At 51.3% G+C, this 18,711-nt stretch overlaps 1 protein-coding gene across 1 annotated transcript in view; it reads left to right on the forward strand.

The window, feature by feature from the left end:
- Positions 1 to 18,711, forward strand: part of MYO18B (myosin XVIIIB) — a 227,280-nt gene that overhangs the window by 187,639 nt on the left and 20,930 nt on the right. The window contains exons 39-40 of the mRNA XM_068989910.1: positions 7,125 to 7,255; positions 17,682 to 17,729. Coding sequence (XP_068846011.1) covers positions 7,125 to 7,255; positions 17,682 to 17,729 — 179 coding nt within the window. The remainder of the gene's footprint in view (positions 1 to 7,124; positions 7,256 to 17,681; positions 17,730 to 18,711) is intronic.

Below are 18,711 nucleotides of genomic sequence, written 5' to 3' on the forward strand. Positions count from 1 at the left end.
CCTCTGGTTGAATGATCTAGAGCGATTTCTATCTTCCTGACTGATAGAGGCTTCCTTGGAGGCATTACATTAAATCCTTCTGACTTCAACAAAAAAAGCATCAGGTTCATAGAATTCATTTTCTGAAAAATGAGGCTATCCTCACTATACAGTCCCTGCAGGTTTCATATTTTCAAAGTCTTCACTTGGAAAGAAGGAAACAGGAGCATTTGTTACGTATCAAGTACGAGCCACGGTATTAGGTATACCAGCTGTACGCAGTTTACACTATTTCACTTGTTCCTCTCAATACTGTTTATCGTGGAATAATACTGTCATTCTAACAGATGAGAGCCTGGAAGCCAGAAAGGGCTGGTGGCTCCCGAGCAGTCACGCGGCGCTTCATGTTCACCTTGTCCTAAGGCCAGTGCTCCTCCTGCTGCTCCCACGGTGGTGGCAGTGGGCATCTCCCCCTCCCCGCCCACCGGGGTGGCTCCCTCGGTCTGGTGGGCTTCAGCTTCCCTCGGTCCCAGAGAGCACCCCTCAGTTTCAAGGAGAAATACCCCCTACCCAACCAGCTGATATAAGTTTCTTCTTTGAGGATTGAGGAGGCATTTCCAGGATGATTGAGTTATATCAAGTGTTGGCAGGGTTGGTGGTTCCATTTGATGCTGGCGGATGGAGCAGAGGGCAGCCCTGGGGAGAAGCACTTAGCTGGTCGGTTCAGAGAGTGGACTCGGGCCCCACATTGCCTGTGATCCATTAGACATGCCTACCGCGGGCGAAGAAAAGGGACGGGAGGGCTTGTGAGATTATTTCCTGCCCCTTTGGAAACAGGCAGGCCTGAGCTTGAACCTGTGCGTCACTGTCCAGCTGGGTGACTTTGGGCTCTCTGACGAGTCACTCTGTGTCTGTCGCATCATTAAAATACAGTAAAAAAATTTGCAGGACTGTTTTGAAGAGAGGGTGTTGCCTAGTGACAGCCAGCTTCTCCCTAGTCCTGTGTCCAGGTGGAGCTGGGGCTCCTTTTCAGCTTTTCCTGTTGCGGAGGGCGGGCTCCGGAGCATGCAGGCTCAGTAGCTGTGGCACACGGGGCTTCTTTGGTTGTGGCACGTGGGCTTAGTTGCCCAGCGGCAGGTGGGAGCTTAGTTCCCCAACCAGGGATCGAACCCACGTCCCCTGCATTGGAAGACTGATTCTTAACCACTGGACCGCCACCCTCAGTCTTAAATAAGGGAATCTGATGCATCATCTGGGGTTTTCTAAGACTCAATGGACGTGAATCTGAGCGAACTCTGGGAGTTGGTGATGGACAGGGAGGCCTGGCGTGCTGTGATTCACGGGGTTGCAAAGAGTCAGACACGGCTGAGCGACTGAACTGAAGGAGTGCCCCAGCTTTCTCAGAGGGGGACTGAACACTTCCTGCTGGTTCTCACTCCATTGCCATCATGGCTTGGGAGCTCTTGCCAGGACACAGCGCATGGGGCCCTTCCTCCCAGGCACGTGACCTTTGCACAATTTAAGTGAAACTGTGGTGGTTCCTCGTACCTCACCCCACAGAGGTAGTAATTCCGCTGTGACTTTGTTGTAGTATTCTTGGGTTACTTTTTATGGGTTTCTATTGTATATGACTCTGAGGGTTCTTATAAAGATGATGTGAGAGAAGGTTTTTCAGACACTTAGCGCCATGCCTGCCCACGTGAGAGACAGAAATAAATGCGTTCATTTATTAATTATTCACAGATACTTGTTAACTACATGCTGTGTGCATCTATAAATACACATGTGCACACACATTCACACATATACACATTTATATATATTTACATTTATGTTTTCATATACGATATGCATACGTTATATAAACATGCATTTTGTATATGTTTCTACAGCTTATGTATGTGTGTATAATTTTCTTAACACCAGGCTCTGTAAATAAAGTTTCTGTTTGTCTTTAGCACATCAAAAACGAATAACAAGATGATTTCTCATCAGGTGCTGGGGATGTTTCCAGATGGTCTGCTCTATACTAACTGTGCTCTGCTTAGTTGCTCGGTCATGTCCAGCTCTGTGACCCCATGGACTGTAGCCCGCCAGGCTCCTCTGTCCATGGGATTCTCCAGCCAGGAATACTAGAGTGGGTTGCCATGCCTTTCCCCAGGGGATCTTCCCAACCCAGGGATCGAATCCAGGTCTCCTGCATTGCAGGTGGATTCTTTACCATCTGAGTCCCAGGGAAGCCCATACTATAAACTAGGTAAAATTAACTTTGGGAAGCCCTGTGGGATACCCCCAGAGGTGAACAAGGCAACCTCCAGAGCCGCAGAGAGTGACATATGAGAGTGTGTGTCTGCAGACAGAAGAGGGGCCTCTGAAGGTGGAGATGCCCTGGGCAGAGGAACCAGACGATGGTTTTAAATATTAGCCTCTAATTGAACCTCACAAGAGGAGACGATGTTAATTGCAGCCTCTAATTGTATGAACTGCTCCCTACATGAGCAGCGCCACACAGCATGTTCCAGGGGGAGCAGCTTGGGCGTGTAACAGGGGTTCATGAGCCTCTCACATAATGCACGGGCGGCCAGCACATACGCATACCACGTGCTCTTGTGTTGATGTCTGTATGCATGGTCTGTACTGTGTGCAGCTAAGCGAGTGTCACCCTGTCCCTCTACTTGCCTCTTACAGTCATGCAGTAACACCATTCACTCAATCCTAGGACATCTTGAGTGCCTGCTGTGTTCTAGACTCAGCAATACAGGTAGGTTAGGGCCCTAGAGGAACGATGCTCCGTGAAAGTTAGGATTTTGTCTATACCTGCCGCACCTGGATCAGTGCTGGCACATAGTTCATGCTCAATAAATGTTTACTGAACGAATGATACGTAATAGGCATACATACGTACCTACATATACATGATGAATCTAGACTTTATGTTGGTGTCATATGTCCGTTACAATGTGTGTATCACTCCCAGGTGATGCTAGTGGCCCAGAACCAGCCTGCTAATGCGGGTTCGATCCCTGTGTCGGGAAGATCCCCTGGAGGAGGAAACAGCAACCCACTCCAGTATTCTTGCCTGGAGAATCCCACGGACAGAGGAGCCTGGCACACTGCAGTCCATAGGGTCGCGAAGAGTCAGACGTGGCTGAAGCTACTGAGCACACAGTCACTGTGTTATAGCTACAAAGTGTTAAGGACTTATTACTAAACCCACGTTAGTGGGTTTCTGCTGTATACATCTTACTATCTAAATAGTTTTGTAGCCTAATTTTTCCTCCAGCTTCTTCCTGCCCCATGTCCCTGAAAAGAAAAAAACACAGAAGACCACAAGCTCACCCTTGGCCTCAAAACGCAACCTCATTTGTGTAGCGGCAGTCCTGACCGACCGCGGGTCCGGGAGGTGAAGAAGGCCCAGCCCTCCCTCGTGCCCTCTTCTCCTGGTGCCCCCCTCCCGTGTCTCTCGAGCTGTCTCTGGCACGGGCTTGTTTTGTCTGCCTCCAAGAGACTGGTGGGGCCGCCGCATCCACTTCACCTAATGACTTGGTCTCCGCAATCAGCGGACTACCTGCTTTTCGAGCTGAAGCAGGGAAGGTGCGCTGATTGCTGATTACACAGACTCTGAATTTCCCAAATCCGTCTTCTCGGGAGGTTTCCGCTGAGCGTGATGTGCATCCCCAGGCACATTGGAGGGTGGAGCCCAGAGGGCAAGGGGCGTGGTGGAGAGTGAGGGGGCAGTCGCAGGTCCCGGAGCCGCCTGCCTCGTCCGTCTGTGGATGGTTTCCTTGCTCTTGACCCTCCTTGCCGTCTAGGTAACTCACCCTTTAAGCTGCCCTTGCTTCCCACTCCTGCTTCTCCTCTGCAGATGGTGAAAAGCTTTCAGAGGCCTGCATTCCAGCCTCCTTATTCTCTGTGTGACCTTGGCGGACCACCTCAGTGCTGCGGGGGCACCCACCTGGTTGCTACTTGTTCTCCTCTCAGAATTAAAAGATAGTAACACCACTGCTGTCCAAGCCTTTCCTCTCTGCCACGCTCATTCTGTGCTCACAGCAGCCCTGTGAAGGGGCCGCTGCTGCCTCCATTTTACCCGTGGGGATCAGAGAGGTTGAGTAACTTGCTGAAGGTCACACAGCCTGTGGGTGGGAGAGCTTGGATTTGAACCCAGGCATCCTGGCTCCAGAGCCTGCTTTCATGATCGTGATAGTGTGGATCAGACCCACCTCAGGTCCCCATTTCCTCTGCTCAGCTGCTTAGTCCCAGCCCAGAGCCCCCATCCTGAAGACCCAGTACCTGCGCCGTCCCCGTCCTCTGTCCCCCAGGAGGGCCCCTGCAGGTCAAGGTTGGAGGGCCTCCTCTGCATGATGCTGACATGGGCCAGGATCACCCAGGCACAACTGGGAGGGGACATCCAGGCTCCTCTAGCTTGGCTCATGTGGCACAAGGGCCTCACCTGAGAACCCAAGACCTGGCTGCCTCACTTTGCGGTCTCTCGACTGTGTGACCATGGGCGGGTCTTCTTGCTGCTCTGGTGCTCAGTCTCCTCATCTCCAAGAGGAACGTTCACCACGTGCCTGGCCTGGCCCTGACGTGCCTGGCATGCCTGACGTGCCTGGCATGGCCCTGAAGGGGCCGTTGGGTAGCATCTTTGTGTCTTAGAAACACACTGATGCCTCGTCCCCTCGCCTCCCAGGGACGCTGTCATCCGGGCCCACTAGCAAGGAGCTGAGCTCGGGCGACGCTCCTGCCGTCTCCTGGGATTGTGCACCCAGCCATCTTCCTGGTGTCTCGAGCTGACGAGAACCCCCTCGCCGTCCCACAGTGTGTGTTATTTCCTCTGACAGTCCACCAGCCTCCTGCCTGGGGGCCCCTGCCTCAGACCGCCTCTCACCTCATCAGCACCGAGATGGGGATTTCACAGCTGGCAGTTCCAATCAGCCGTGATATTCCACCAGCCCCTGTGCGCACCCCCCACCTCTCCACGCCGCCCCTTCCCTCGTCAGCCGGGCTTGACCCTTCGGCTTCCTCGGTCTTTGCTCACTGTCTCTCTCAAATTGAAAAAGACACACAATCAGGGAAAAGGCACAGACTTACCATACCGTGGATGGACCAGCTGGCCTGCTACAGGGATCTGAATGTGTCCCTGCAAAGGGAGCCCTGGGCCTTGCTGGCTTTCCCAGGGGCAAGCAGACAGAGCCCCAGAAAGATCACTGGCCGGTGAGCGAGGCAGACCAGAGGTCTGCCCCTTGCTGCCCCGAGTGACTTCCCTGGCCTCAGTTTCCTCATCTGCAAAATGAAGAAAAGGCATCCCAGGCCCAGAGAAGGGCTATAATGTTGGTGAGTCTCAGGGGGAGCTGAGAGCCGTACTTAAATGGACGCACAGTCCTTCCGTTTCTCCCTTCGCGCTCTCATCAGCTGGTATATACCTGTTGCCTAAGACAACAGTCAAAAAGAAACTTGACCTAAGAGCAGCTTGAAGGAAAAACCCTATCCCTCACCCACCTTTCTCCTGTCTGTAAATAGCCTCAGCTCTCCACGTGCTTTCCCAGCTGCACGTGTGCTGTTTGCATGGAGACCTGGGCCTCATATTTTCTGTTCTTTTCTGCTTGCTTGACATTATTTTGCGAAGGGTTCCCCGCTGGCGCCACCCTGATTGCTAGTGGTGGCTTCTGTCTAAGCATCAGAGTGACGCCCGGCACTGCAGCTTCCCTACCAGTCCCCGTGGCTGGGCGGCGGGGCGGCTCTCGGGCTCTCGGTGCCATCAGTAGCTCCATTCCAAGCGTCCTCGGGTCCAGGGCCTTGCTCTGCACGCCCCCCTTTCTAATGTTTATCATTTACTCTCTTGTTGGTTGCGCTGGGTCTTCATCGCTGCACACTGGCTTTCTCTAGCTGCAGTGCCCGAGCGTCTAATTGCGGTGCCTCTCTGGTGGCAGAGCACAGTCTCTAGGCACACGGCCTTCAGTAGTGGTGACTCGCAGGCTCAGTAGTTGTGACACACGGGCTTAGTTGCCCTGCAGCGTGTGGGATCTTCCCAGACCAGGAGTCGAACTCGTGTCCCCTGCATTGGCAGGCAGCTTCTTAACCTCTGGACCAGCAGGGAAGCCCTACTCTGCCTTTTGACTCTATCCCCCGCTAGGATTAGCTCCCAGAAGGTTGGTCTCTGGGTTGAACCCAGGGTTTCTCAGGCTGAACACTGGTGACACTCGTGTGAAGTAATCGGTCCTCAGTGGTGGGGGCTGCTCTGTGAACTGAGGACACTGGACAGCACCTTTGGCCTCTGCTCTGCGAGAGGCCACCAGACCCCCGTGTGACAACCAGCAATGCCTCTACACAGCGGCCCCTGGAGGGCAGACTCACTCTCAGCTGACAGTCATTGTGTGAATGGGGAGCAGTGTGTGGAAAACATCACACATGGCAGTCAGAGGCTTTCCAGAGAGTCTGGATGAAATCCAATTAGAGCTGAAAGTAACCGGATGAGCACAGGTGGAGTCTGCTGCACCCGCTTCAGTTCCAGCTCGAGTTTCATTCAAGCCTCCCCCAGGCCTCAGCTCTTCATCTGTGAAATGGGGACAGTTTGCTAGGCTCATGAGCAGAGAGTGAGGGCAGGAGCCCAAAACGCTGAATGAAGCGCTGGGCATGGAAAGGTCTCAGTACATGTCAGCGGTGCTGGCCAGCTCCAGAGGGAGCTGGGGTTTCTGTCTTTGCCCGTGCTGCCTTTGAGGGTGGTGGGAGTGCTGAGGGAGGCCTGGGTGGCAGAGTTGAGAGGAACCCGCTCTTCTGCCCTCCCCGTAACCTCCCGCTCCACATCCACCCCGGGGCAGGACTCAGCCTCCAGAACCGGCCTCAGTGGCTCTCCTGGGAAACATCACTGAGTCTTACTTCCGGCATCCATCCAGGGCGTTCTGTGTGAGGTCGCACAGGCTGGGTCCAACATTTCTGGTGTGTGTGAGCTCCTGAGGCATTATATTTCCTCCTCTGAAATCTGCAGCATCTGTCTGAGGCTCCATAAGCCCTTCCTTAGGGAGAGCCCCTCGTGGGTACCCACCACATCACAGGGTCCCGGTGAACACCAGGCTCCTCCCCAGAGCTCTCGTAAGTGAGTGGGGGTCTCACCCAGGGCCAACGTGTGCAGTGGTCTCTGTCCCCAGGAGAAGTACGTGGAGGAGCTCGCCGCGATACGACAGACGCTGCAGACTGACCTGGAGACGTCCATCCGCCGGATCGCCGACCTGCAAGCGGCCTTGGAGGAGGTGGCCTCCAGCGACAGCGACACAGAGAGGTAACCTGCGAGGGGCAGGCGGGGCTGCGCCCTGGGGGCTCTGCGGTCTTCAGGGGACAGGGCTCCCCTCTCCAGGCGTGCTGTGGGTGGGAGGGTAACTGGCCGGCTCAGGCAAGCAGAGGCGGGATGCTCCCTGCTGGTGGTACCATCCTTGCTGTGGTCCTGGGCTGGTGACCGCTGCTCAGAGGCGTGTAGCTGCCGACTCCCCCGTGAAGGTGTTCATTTGAACATCCATGTGGTATAGACCCAGCGCACTCGCCATGTTCTGGCCTCTAAATGAAGGGCTTTATCTAAAAAATCCTCAGTTTGTGCAAAAATCCCTTCCACGCCAATAGCCTGAGGATTTCTACGATGCCCCACTAATGTGTACAGCTGTGAAATTGCTGGTAAAATGGCAAATCCTGATCCTGCAGCCACTTCCCGGCTCATGGTCGCATTCAGGGTGCCTGTCCTCCACACCCACCCACCAGTTTTATTAGAGTCATGACAGGACCAGCGTCTGTCATTACAAACCCCCGGCGTCAATACTACGCACTCCGTGCTTGGGCTGGCTTCTCCGTTAATAGAAATGCTAGAGCTTTTGCATTAATTATAAAGGGAATTAATGACTGTATATACAAGCATTGGAGGTTTTTACAAATGAGCAAAACTTTTAAACCATTTTTACTTGCACAAATGTAGATTGCTTTTCTAATAAACAGTAAAAGTTCTAAAAATAACAAGACTGGAAAGAGGCAGAGTCTGTTCTTGGAGGTACAGGGACAGGCTGGGCAGGTGTGACAGGGAAGCAGGGGCAACAACCTGTGAAACAGCCTGTGTTCAGGACAGTGTGAGGGGTGTGATGGTCACAGGACCCCTGGTGTGAAAAAGTGGCATCTTGGACCTGGACGAGCCCAGGCCGTGTGTGGGATTCTTGCAGCTGGAAGAGGGGGCGGCTTGGGGAGGGAGCAGGTGCTGCCCTTCATCCAGCCCGATTTCCAATCAGGGATCCAGGGGTTCAAGTTTGTCAAGTAGCTGACTCAGATGATAGAGAATCTGCCTGCGGTGCAGGAGACATGGGTTCGATGCCTGGATGGGAAAGATCGCCTAAAGAAGTAAATGGCAACCCAGGCTAGTATTCTCGCTTGGAGAATTCCATGGACAATGGAGCGTGGCGGGCTACAGTCCATGGGGGTTAAAAGAATCTGACACAACTTACCAACTAAACTACCACCTGTGTTCTTATCTGGAGAATCCCCTGGACAAAGGGGCCTGGTTGGCTGCAGTCATTGGGGTCGCAAAGAATCAGGCATGACTGAGCGACCTAGCACTTTTACTTGTCTCCAGTTATTCAACCTCTCTGAGTCTCAGTTTCTTCATCTGTAAGATGGGTTGATAATAAGAAGTAAGTGAAAACATCTGACCCTGGCACAGACCCCTGCACTTGGCGGAGCTCAGCCATCGTCAGTTTCATTCATTCGTCCCTGTGATCGGTTCTGCCTGTTCCATGCCACACTGAGCTGGGTGTTTGTCTCAGGCAGCTTGGTTCTTGTCATCCTGTGTCTCTGTCTTAGAGACACAGGGAGATTGAATAACTTGCCCAGGGCAGGCGGAAGTTAAATTCCTGAGGAGTACAGAGGGAGGAGAGCACAGGGCTGCCTCCGTGGAGCCCACATTCCATGTGTGTGTGTGTCCCTGCCCATGAATACAGTGGGCAGACTGACGGATGAAACACGAGACTATGGTGGGAGTTCCAAAGACCGAGAACTCGATGCTTTGAGGAATAGCAGGGGGGTACACCTGGCCTCTCTGACAGGAAGAGCTGAACTGAAACCTGGGTTGAAAGAAGGAGCCAGAGGCAGGAGCTCCGGAGAAAAGTGAGTCAGGGCCGACAAGGAGTGTTCTGACCAGCCTGCCCAAGTGAGGTGAATGGGAAAGAGCGAGAATCTCCTGCTCTTCTTCCTTCCCTCTCTCCCACCTTTCTTCACCTTTTGAAGTGGCCCACTGTGTCCTCATGAAGCGCCCCAGGACCCCAGGCAGGATTGGCAGCATGACCCATGAGTCCACGGAGGAATGAGAACCTGGGGCTTTTTGTTCAGAATCAGTTCAGTTCAGTTCAGTTACTCATTCGTGTCCAACTCTTTGCGACCCCACGGACTGCAGCATGCCAGGCTTCCCTTCCATCACCAACTCCCAGAGCTTGCTCAAACTCATGTCCATTGAGTCGGTGATGCCACCCCACCATCTCATCCTCTATTGTCGCCTTCTCCTCCCACCTTCAGTCTTTTCCAGCATCAGGGTCTTTTCAAATGAGTCAGCTCTTCGCATCAGGTGGCCAAAGTATTGGAGTTTCAGCTCCAGCATCAGTCCTTCCAATGAATATTCAGGACTGATTTCCTTTAGGATGGACTGGTTGGACCTCCTAGCAGTCCAAGGGACTCGCAAGAGTCTTTTCCAACACCACAGTTCAAAAGCATCAATTCTTCAGTGCTGGCACTCAGCTTTCTTTATAGTCCAATTCTTAACATCGTTGATGTGACTACTGGAAAAAACAGCTTTGACTAGATGGACCTTTGTTGGCAAAGTAATGTCTCTGCTTTTTAATATGCTGTCTAGGTTGGTCATAACTTTTCTTCCAAGGAGCAAGCGTCTTTTAATTTCATGACTGCAGTCACCATCTGCAGTGATTTTAGAGCCCCTCAAAATAAAATCTCTCATTATTTCCATTGTTTCCCCATCTACTTGCCATGAAGTCTTGGGACCAGATGCCATGATCTTAGTGTTCTGATTGTTGAGTTTTAAGCCAACTTTTTCACTCTCCTCTTTCACTTTCATTAAGAAGCTCTTTAGTTCTTCTTCGCTTTCTGCCATAAGGGTAGTGTCATCTGCATATCTGAGGTTATTGATATTTCTCCTGCCAGTCTTGATCCCAGCTTGTGCTTTATCCAGCCCAGCATTTCTCTTGATGTACTCTGCATATAAGTTAAATTATCAGGGTGACAATATGCAGCCTTGACGTACTCCTTTCCTAATTTGGAGCCAGTCTGTTGTTCCATGTCCAGTTCTGTTGCTTCCTGGCCTGCATACAGATTTCTCAGGAGGCAGGTCAGGTGATCTGGTATTTCCATCTCTTTAAGAATTTTCCACAGTTTATTGTGATCCACACAGTCAAAGGCTTTGGCATAGTCAATAAAGCAGAAGTAGATTTTTTTTAGAACTCTCTTGCCTGTTTGATGGTCCAGCAGATGTTGGCAATTTGATCTCTGGTGCCTTTTCTAAATCCATCTTGAACATTTGGAAGTTCACAGTTCACATGCTGTTGAAGCTGGCTTGGAGGATTTTGAGCATTACTTTGCTAGCGTGTGAGATGAGTGCAATTGTGCAGTAGTTTGAATTCTTTGGCATTGCCTTTCTTTGGGACTGGAATGAAAACTGACCTTTTCTAGTTCTGTGGCCACTGCTGAGTTTTCCAAATTTGCTGGCATATTGAGTGCAGCACTTTCACAGGATCATCTTTCAGGATTTGAAATAGCTCAACTGGAATTCCATCACCTCCGCTAGCTTTGTTCATAGTGATGCTTCCTAAGGCCCACTTGACTTTGCATTCCAGGATGTCTGGCTCTAGGTGAGTGATCACACCATTGTGATTATCTGGGTTGTGAAGATCTTTTTTGTACAGTTCTTCTGTGTATTCCTGCCACCTCTTCTTAATATCTTCTGCTTCTGTTAGGTCCATGCCATTTCTTTCCTTTATTTTGCCCATCTTTGCTTGAAATGTTCCCTTGGTATCTCTAATTTTCTTGAAGAGATCTCTAGTCTTTCCCATTCTATTGTTTTCCTCTATTTCTTTGCATTGATCGCTGAGGAAGACTTTCTTATCTCTCCTTGCTATTCTTTGGAACTCTGCATTCACATGGGTATATCTTTTAACTCAGATGACCATTATATCTACTACTGTGGGCAAGAATCCCTTAGAAGACATGGAGTAGCCATCATAGTCAACAAAAGAGTCCGAAATGCAGTACTTGGATACAGTCACAAAAACGACAGAATGATCTCTGTTCATTTCCAAGGCAAATTGTTCTGTATCACAGTAATCCAAGTCTATGCCCTGACCAGTAATGCTGGAGAAGCTGAAGTTGAACGGCTTTATGAAGACCTACAAGACTTTCTAGAACTAACACCCCCAAAAGATGTCCATTTCATTTTAGGGGACTGGAATGCAAAAGTAGGAGGTCAAGAAACACCTGGAGTAACAGGCAAATTTGGCCTTGGAGTACAGAATGAAGCAGGGCAAAGGCTAATAGAGTTTTGCCGAGAGAATGCACTGGTCATAGCAAATACCCTCTTCCATTACCAGATTGTCAATACCAAAATCAGATTGATTACATTCTTTGCAGCCAAAGATGGAGAAGCTCTATACAGTCTGCAAAAACAAGACTGGGAGCTGACTGTGGCTCAGATCATGAATTCCTTATTGCCAAAATCAGACTTAAATTGAAGAAAGTAGGGAAAATCACTAGACCATTCAGGTATGACCTAAATCAAATCCCTTACTATTATACAGTGGAAGTGAGAAATAGATTCAAGGGATTAGATCCGATAGGGTGCCTGAAGAACTATGGACAGAGGTTCGTGACATTACAGGAGGCAGGGATCAAGACCATCCACAAGAAAAAGAAATGCAAAAGGGAAAAATGGTTGTCTGAGGTGGCCTTACAAATAGCTGTGAAAAAAGAAAACCAAAAAGCAAAGGAGAAAAGGAAAGACCTACCCATTCATTCAGAATAGATTCGGAATTTCACGGCAGTCACAGCAAAGCTGCACCACATGCAGGCCCCTGTGGGCACAGACTGGGAGCCTGTGAAGCCAACCCTGAGCCCAGGATGCTTCCTGGGAAGCATCTCCTAATTCTCAGCTGCCTAGGGCCTCTCTGTCTTATGATTCCCACGGAGCGTGGATTTCAGTAATGGCATAGACGTGGGAGGAAACAGGAGAAAAATTGCCCAGAAAGAAGGCTCAACAATTCTGAAGTCTCAGTTCCAGAGATTTCGTACCATCCAAGCCAAGCTGTCTGGTCACTGCGCAGTTAAATTGGTTATCAACGAGAAAGAGAAGTGTGCGGGTCCCCGGGGTGGAGAGCCGTCATGCAGAGCAGGGCCCTCGCCGCCGCCCGGGAGCTGCAGGCACTCTTCCCTGGCAGCTCCGCCCCACACGCCCCTCATAATTGCCTCATCGCCCAGGGACAGCAGTGTTGATTGGAGCCTGAGGGACTGGTCCAGGTACATCTCTGAACTGAGCTCTCAATTAGGATTCAGACCCACCCTGGGAGAGAGAGAGAGAGCGGTGCTTCAGCTGGAGGTGAGGCTCTTTGAGAGACTTGTTCAAATTATGAAAAGTCACATTTCCCCATGTTGGGAATTAGATCCGAGCGTAACAGGCCTTCCAGGCTGGAAACGTGCTCAGAAAGCCAGGAGGCCGGTGTGGCAGCGGTTCACCGCATGCTCACCAGCATGGGCGCCCTTGCGCTGTAACTTAGGCTAGGGCCTCAGCCTCCTTGGGTTAGTGGAGGAACGCTTTAAGCTGTTCCCCTAGGCTCAGAGAACGCTCATGACTCACGCGTCAGCCGACAGCCACATCTGTTCTTGCCCAGGCTCTGCGGCTGCTGTATCATCACCTCGGCTGGGAGTTTGGGGTGGGGTTGGTGGGGAGTTCAGAAAGGTCAGTGGATGACCCCTGACCCCCAGGTCAGCCAAGAGTATCCACCTGGAGCTGGCTCCATCTGAGACGAAGGCTGTGGAAAGGCGTCCTCTGGTGCTGTGTTGAGTGTACGTTGTACATTTTCCAGCATCTCTGCTTGCTGACTTGACGAGTTTGAGCTCCGGTGAGAGAAGTAGAAAGATCTGGGCCTAAGCAAAGATTGCGGCTGCCACCGAGGGCATCATCCCGCTTCAGCTTATTCAGTAGTGGGCCCAGGCTCTAGCCAGACTGCAAGAGTTCCTGCTGTGAAGTAGGGCAGGCTCGAGGCCCGCCCACCCCGCTCTTCCCACAAAGCTCTTAACCTCCTGATTTTGCTTAGAAGCAGTGGCCCACACATTTCTCTGTTATTCTGAGACATTCCAAGTTACATCCCAGGGCCCTTAGTGCAGGACCGCAGGCTCATATGACACCACGGAGGACACTGCTCTTTCTTTCTTTATTAAATTTATTTTTGACTGTGCTGGGTCTTCGTTGCTGTGTGTAGGCTCTCTCTAGCTGCGGCGAGTGGGGGCCACCCTTCTTTGTGGTGTGCGGGCTTCTCACTGCGTCCGCCTCGCTTGTTGTGGAGCGTGGGCCTAGGTGCGTGGGCTCAGGGGTTGTGGTGCTTAGTTGCCCCACAGAGTGTGGAACCTTCACGGACAGGGATGGAGCCCGTGTCCCCTTCATTGGCAGGCAGATTCTTAACCACTGGACCACCGGGGAGGTCCAGACATCTGGCTTTCTAGGAAGGCCTAGATACCCAGCTAGTGGGCTTCTTGGGGAATGAGGGCTCCAAACCACTTTATCCGCCCTGGCATCACAGGACACACTGACCATCGTGCTATTGGCATCTCTTTCCTGAGGACTGACTGTGCCAGGCTGCACAGCCTACCTGCCTAGTTCTCACAACAACCCTCTGCAGGTGGTAACTATTATCACCCCCAGTTTACAGACGAATAAACTGCAGCTTAGACAAGTCAGGAAACTGGCCCCAGCGCACACAGCAAGTGATGGGGCTGTAATTTGATTCCAGGTTGACCCCGTCACCCACACTTTCAGTGAGCAGGCCCTGCTGTCATGTCAGACATACTCCATCTTTCCCCTTTCTCTTGTCAAAGTCTTGGTCCTCGGCCAAGTGTACTGGCCTGTCATCCTGGTGAACTTGTGTCTGTCGCTGTGATATGGGGCCAGTGCATCTGTGTGTTACTTCCCAGGCAGTGTTTATATTCAGACCAGAGTTGTCTGCAAAGGCTCCATGGAAAGGAATACAACGGAAGACATTTAATTGCTTCTGTCCTCACCAGCAGTCCACCTGTCCACACATGCCTGGCCCATGTTCCTCTTGAAAAGTGACAGGAACCCAGGCAAGAGAAAGAACCACTAGCACATGTCAGGAGATGAGGGAGAAACCAGGGACCGCTTATCATGTACCAGTGCTGGCTGCACTGCCAAGGAGATCAGGACCAGGGACAGGTCGGCTGCCCTTCCTGGGCCTCTGCATGCCTGCCCAGCAGACTACAATCATCACCGTCATCACCATCACCATCATTGAGTCCCTCCTGTGTTGGGGCGGAAGGTACGGTCAGGAAACATGGATCTGCCTCGTGAGCTTGAGGTCAGACTTTTTCTTCATGTCGTGGAAGGGTCAGTGCATTTTAAACTCTGGTTAGGAAGAACCCCCTATTACACCAAAGGAAACGCCTATAGAAAATTCCACCTTAGGATGGAGTGTAGTCATCCTCGGATTGGAGTGAGAGAGGAGGGTTCCCTGTGGATGGACTCAGTGTTTAAATCTGCCCTCCTTCTGAAAGGGCTCTTCCCCCAGACTAGAGACATGCTCGCTCTGAGACGTCCTGCTGTGCTGTGCCTTGGTTAGTTATTTTGTGCTCTAAAGATGCTCCCTTGCAGGGTCCAGTTAAAGACCATCATTCAGTCCATTGAAGTGGGTGAGGAAGCACACCTGGTTGCCCAGACCTTGTCTGCGGCAAGTTCAAGGCCAGTTGCCCTCAGGGTTATGGGGATGTTCACTTGTCCAGGCACCCACTGGGGTCTCTGGGCCCAGCCTCTCTTACTCAGACTCACAGACTCCCGGGTGGACAATGGGCCCGAAGCTCCTCCCTCTCAGTCATCAGGCCTCCAGCCCCACGGTGGCCAGTTTTTTCCCTTCTTCCCTGCTCTTGGGCAAGAGAACCCTTGTTCTTCTGTTTCTAAGGGGAGTGCCACGCCATTTTGAACTGTACAGGTTGGGCTGCAAGACTCTTCAGTTCTTTTTTTCCTTTCTATGAGCATTTCAGAAGATGCAGCCCTATTCGTGCAAACCCTTCCCTCAGCTTTCCAGGGCCCTCGCCTACCACATTCTAGCTTCTTTGGTCAGCTGGAACCAGCGTCCTTATCTGGGGTCTGTGAACTGGTAGATCAAGTGAGCGGTGTCCATGCATGAGTTCTAGAGATTATACCACGAACCCGCAGATACTGCACTGCAATTCGAGTCTGTGTTTGTGCATCTGGGGAGGTAGAAGTCCCACAGTCTTCATAAAAGATGCTTATGAAAGGCCGAGGACTCCTGCTCTAGGACCTCGGTGCGTCCTCTCCATTGTGCATGGTCTCTAAGCACCCAAGCTAGACAGGGCCTCAGCATCTTGGTCCAGAAGCCTCATTTCACATACGGGGATTCTGTCACCCCAGACAGGGGACAGAAGGCCGAGGCCACTCAGAGGGCACAAAGATTGAGTCACTCCTTCACAGTCTGGCGTTCCTCCCGCAGCCCCAGTGCAGTGAGCCTTAGAGGAGGCTCAGACACCAGTGGGAACAGAGCTGGTGCGACTCACTTAGACTACTGCAGCTAAAGTTGTGAAGTATTTTTAAATAGTTTGTTAAAAAGTTGTATCAAAAAAAAATTATCCTCAAGAAGATTTAGGGTCATTAGCAAAGATACTTTCATTCTATCTCTTGCTGTCATAGCAAATTACTCAAATTTCATAACACAAGAATGCCCCCGCCTCACGTCAAAGTGACAGACGCCAGTTCGCTGGCGTGGCAGGCCAGTGACTCGGCCGAGAACAGATCCTGGCAAGACAAGGGGCGAATCTGAGTCCCCCTGGGCTAGAGTCGGAGTGCCAGCAGGGCTCCGCGCCTTCTGGAGTCTCTGGAGGAGAGTCTGTTTCCTCACCAGCTTCCGGAAGACACCCACATCCCTTGGCTCATGGCCCCTTCCATCCTCAAAGCCAGAAATGCTGCACCTCTGGCTGTTGCTCTGCAGTCAGAAGTCCCTCTGACCGAACCTGGAGAAAGGTCTCTGCTTTTAAGGACCAGAGTCATTAGAGGGGGCCCACCCTGATAATACAGGACAGCCTGCCTGTCTTAAGATCCTCGATCTTAACCACATCTGCATGCCCCTTTTAACACCTCAGGAAACACAGTCACAGACTCCTGAGATAAAGACTGAGATGTCGACATCTTTGGGGTCGGTATTCTGCCTCTCAGAGCGTGGTTCACAGAATGTGCTTTTCGTTATACTGAAGAAGTCAGCAGATTTTTCTTTAAAAGGCCAGATAGTGAATATTACAGCTTCTCAGGCAGTGTGGTGTCTGCTGTAGCTGCTCCGCTCTGCTACTGGGGAGCAAAAGCAGTCACACATAAAATGCAAATGAGTGGCAGTGGCTATGTCCCAATAAAGCTTTATTAATAAGAACAGATATGTAGATTCAGTCATGGCTGTCATTTACAGACCCCTCTTCTCTTGGATTCACCAGACACCGTCCAAGAGAACTTCCAGTCTGGCCTGAGCCATGGGGCCAAAGGGACAAATAAGCTATGTTCTTGGCCTGGGAAGGGCCCTTGCAGTCTGATGGGGACCAAGCGATGTTAGTAGAAGTCAGGAGAGTGACTGGTCCTTGGGGAAGGGACCAAGGCTACAGGTGCCTCTCAGAAGAAGTGGCCAGGGCTTCTGGGAAGGACTTGGCCAGATTCCACTGAAGAACAAAGCTGGGAGGTCCCGGCCTGCGGAGGCAGGCTCGCGTGTTTGAAGTTTGTGGTTTGGCTGTCTGTGCCCATACACTGGGCGACTGCACTCTGGTTAGGGGCATGAGCTGAGTAGCTCTTACAGACCTGGGATTCAAAGCTTTGTGACCTTGGACAGGGGTGTCAGCTTCCTCAGCTCCACGACGGAAACTAGCAAGGTGATTAGCGGGATCACGTGTAAAGCATGTTTGTTGAATCAAGAGTTCTCCCTAAAGAAGAACCACAATTGTAATTAGCTTCTGAGTTTCCCAGAGTGCACTGAGAAAGCTGACTGCCGCAGCCCCATGTCAGATTTGCAAGCAGTCGCGAAGGATATAAAGCCACTGCCTTGCCCACTGACGATTATAATGCTATTAATAGCGGTACTAGTCGTGTTAAAACAGGAGCAAAGGTAGTGGTTGCTACCCTTTAATTAACAGTGCTTATTTGCCAAGAGCCATGCTGAGATGTTCATAAGGGCGATCTCACTTGGTCAGCTCCACAGAGCTTGGGCAGAGGCCCATGATTAGCTACATTTTACAAGGGAGCTCAGGCAGCTCAGAGAAGATGAGAGGCTTGCCTAAGATCACACAGCGGCAAAGGTCAGAGGCGGGACTCAAACCCAAGTTTATCTGACATCAAAGACTGTGTTCTTCCGCAGACCCTGGCAGCCCAAGAATAACAGACGCTTTCTTGTGCCTCCTCCTAGCATCCAGACAGCAGTGAACTGCGGTGGCGGCAGTAGCAGAAAAGAGATGTAAGTGAGCTCTGATAGAACCGAGCCGGTGACACCGAAGCCAGAGACGAGCCCCTGGCTGTGTCCAGTGTGCAGAAGGAACACCCACCTGCACCGTCACCGCAGGGTCCACGGGAGCTCTGACTCCACGGTCATAGCACACAGCACCGGGGACATACTGCTGAACTGTAGGCTTCTTGTAGACAAAGAGCAGCCTCCGACTTACCACGCCTCTGTCCTCAGACACCGTCAGAAGGACAGACGTCAGTTGCCTCAGAAGAGTTTCTAGACTGACATTTGAGCCCTGCACGTTCTGGTCCTGACTTACCCTCCACTTGGGACTCCTTCCTGTATCTCCCGCGCCCTCCGTACCTGTGTGGGTGCGGTTCCCTCCACCTGACGCTCCCTTCTCCAGGCCTGTGTGGCCGAGCTCCACCCTTCAGAGAGGATGTAGCCCAGCAGCCACTACTGCATTCCTTCCCTTACGCCTCCAAGAAACAAATCGGGGCTCCCTCCCTGTCCTCCTTAGAACCCGTTGTCTGTCTTCATCTATGGCACTGATAGTTTTCTTTTTGATTTTATGGTTATTTATATAGATGTCTACTCTGCTCAAATGGGGTCCTGAGGACAGGGGCAGTGTTGAGTTCATGTTTATAGCTCCTTCGCATGGCGCAGAGTGTTCTATAAACAAACAAAATTTGTAAATATATATATTTATTATATATCGTAAACGAGTGACTATATCAACCAGAAAGTGAAATAATCATTCAACACCCACATCAGTGACAGGCTCGCACAGGCTTCTCCCTGCGCTGCTTTCAGAAATAGGGGGTGTGCAATTAAGTCTGTGTCCACAGAGACATTCCAGCTAAGGTAGGCAAGCAGTTAAGACCTTCACAACTGATAGATTCCATGAACATATCATTTGGTCTGAAATTCAATGCCAAATTGTACTCCAAAATTGGAAAATACCTTGGCATCTATATTATTTATCTTCCCAAGG

Source organism: Capricornis sumatraensis, chromosome 17 (assembly GCF_032405125.1).
Source record: "Capricornis sumatraensis isolate serow.1 chromosome 17, serow.2, whole genome shotgun sequence".
NCBI lineage: Eukaryota > Metazoa > Chordata > Mammalia > Artiodactyla > Bovidae > Capricornis > Capricornis sumatraensis.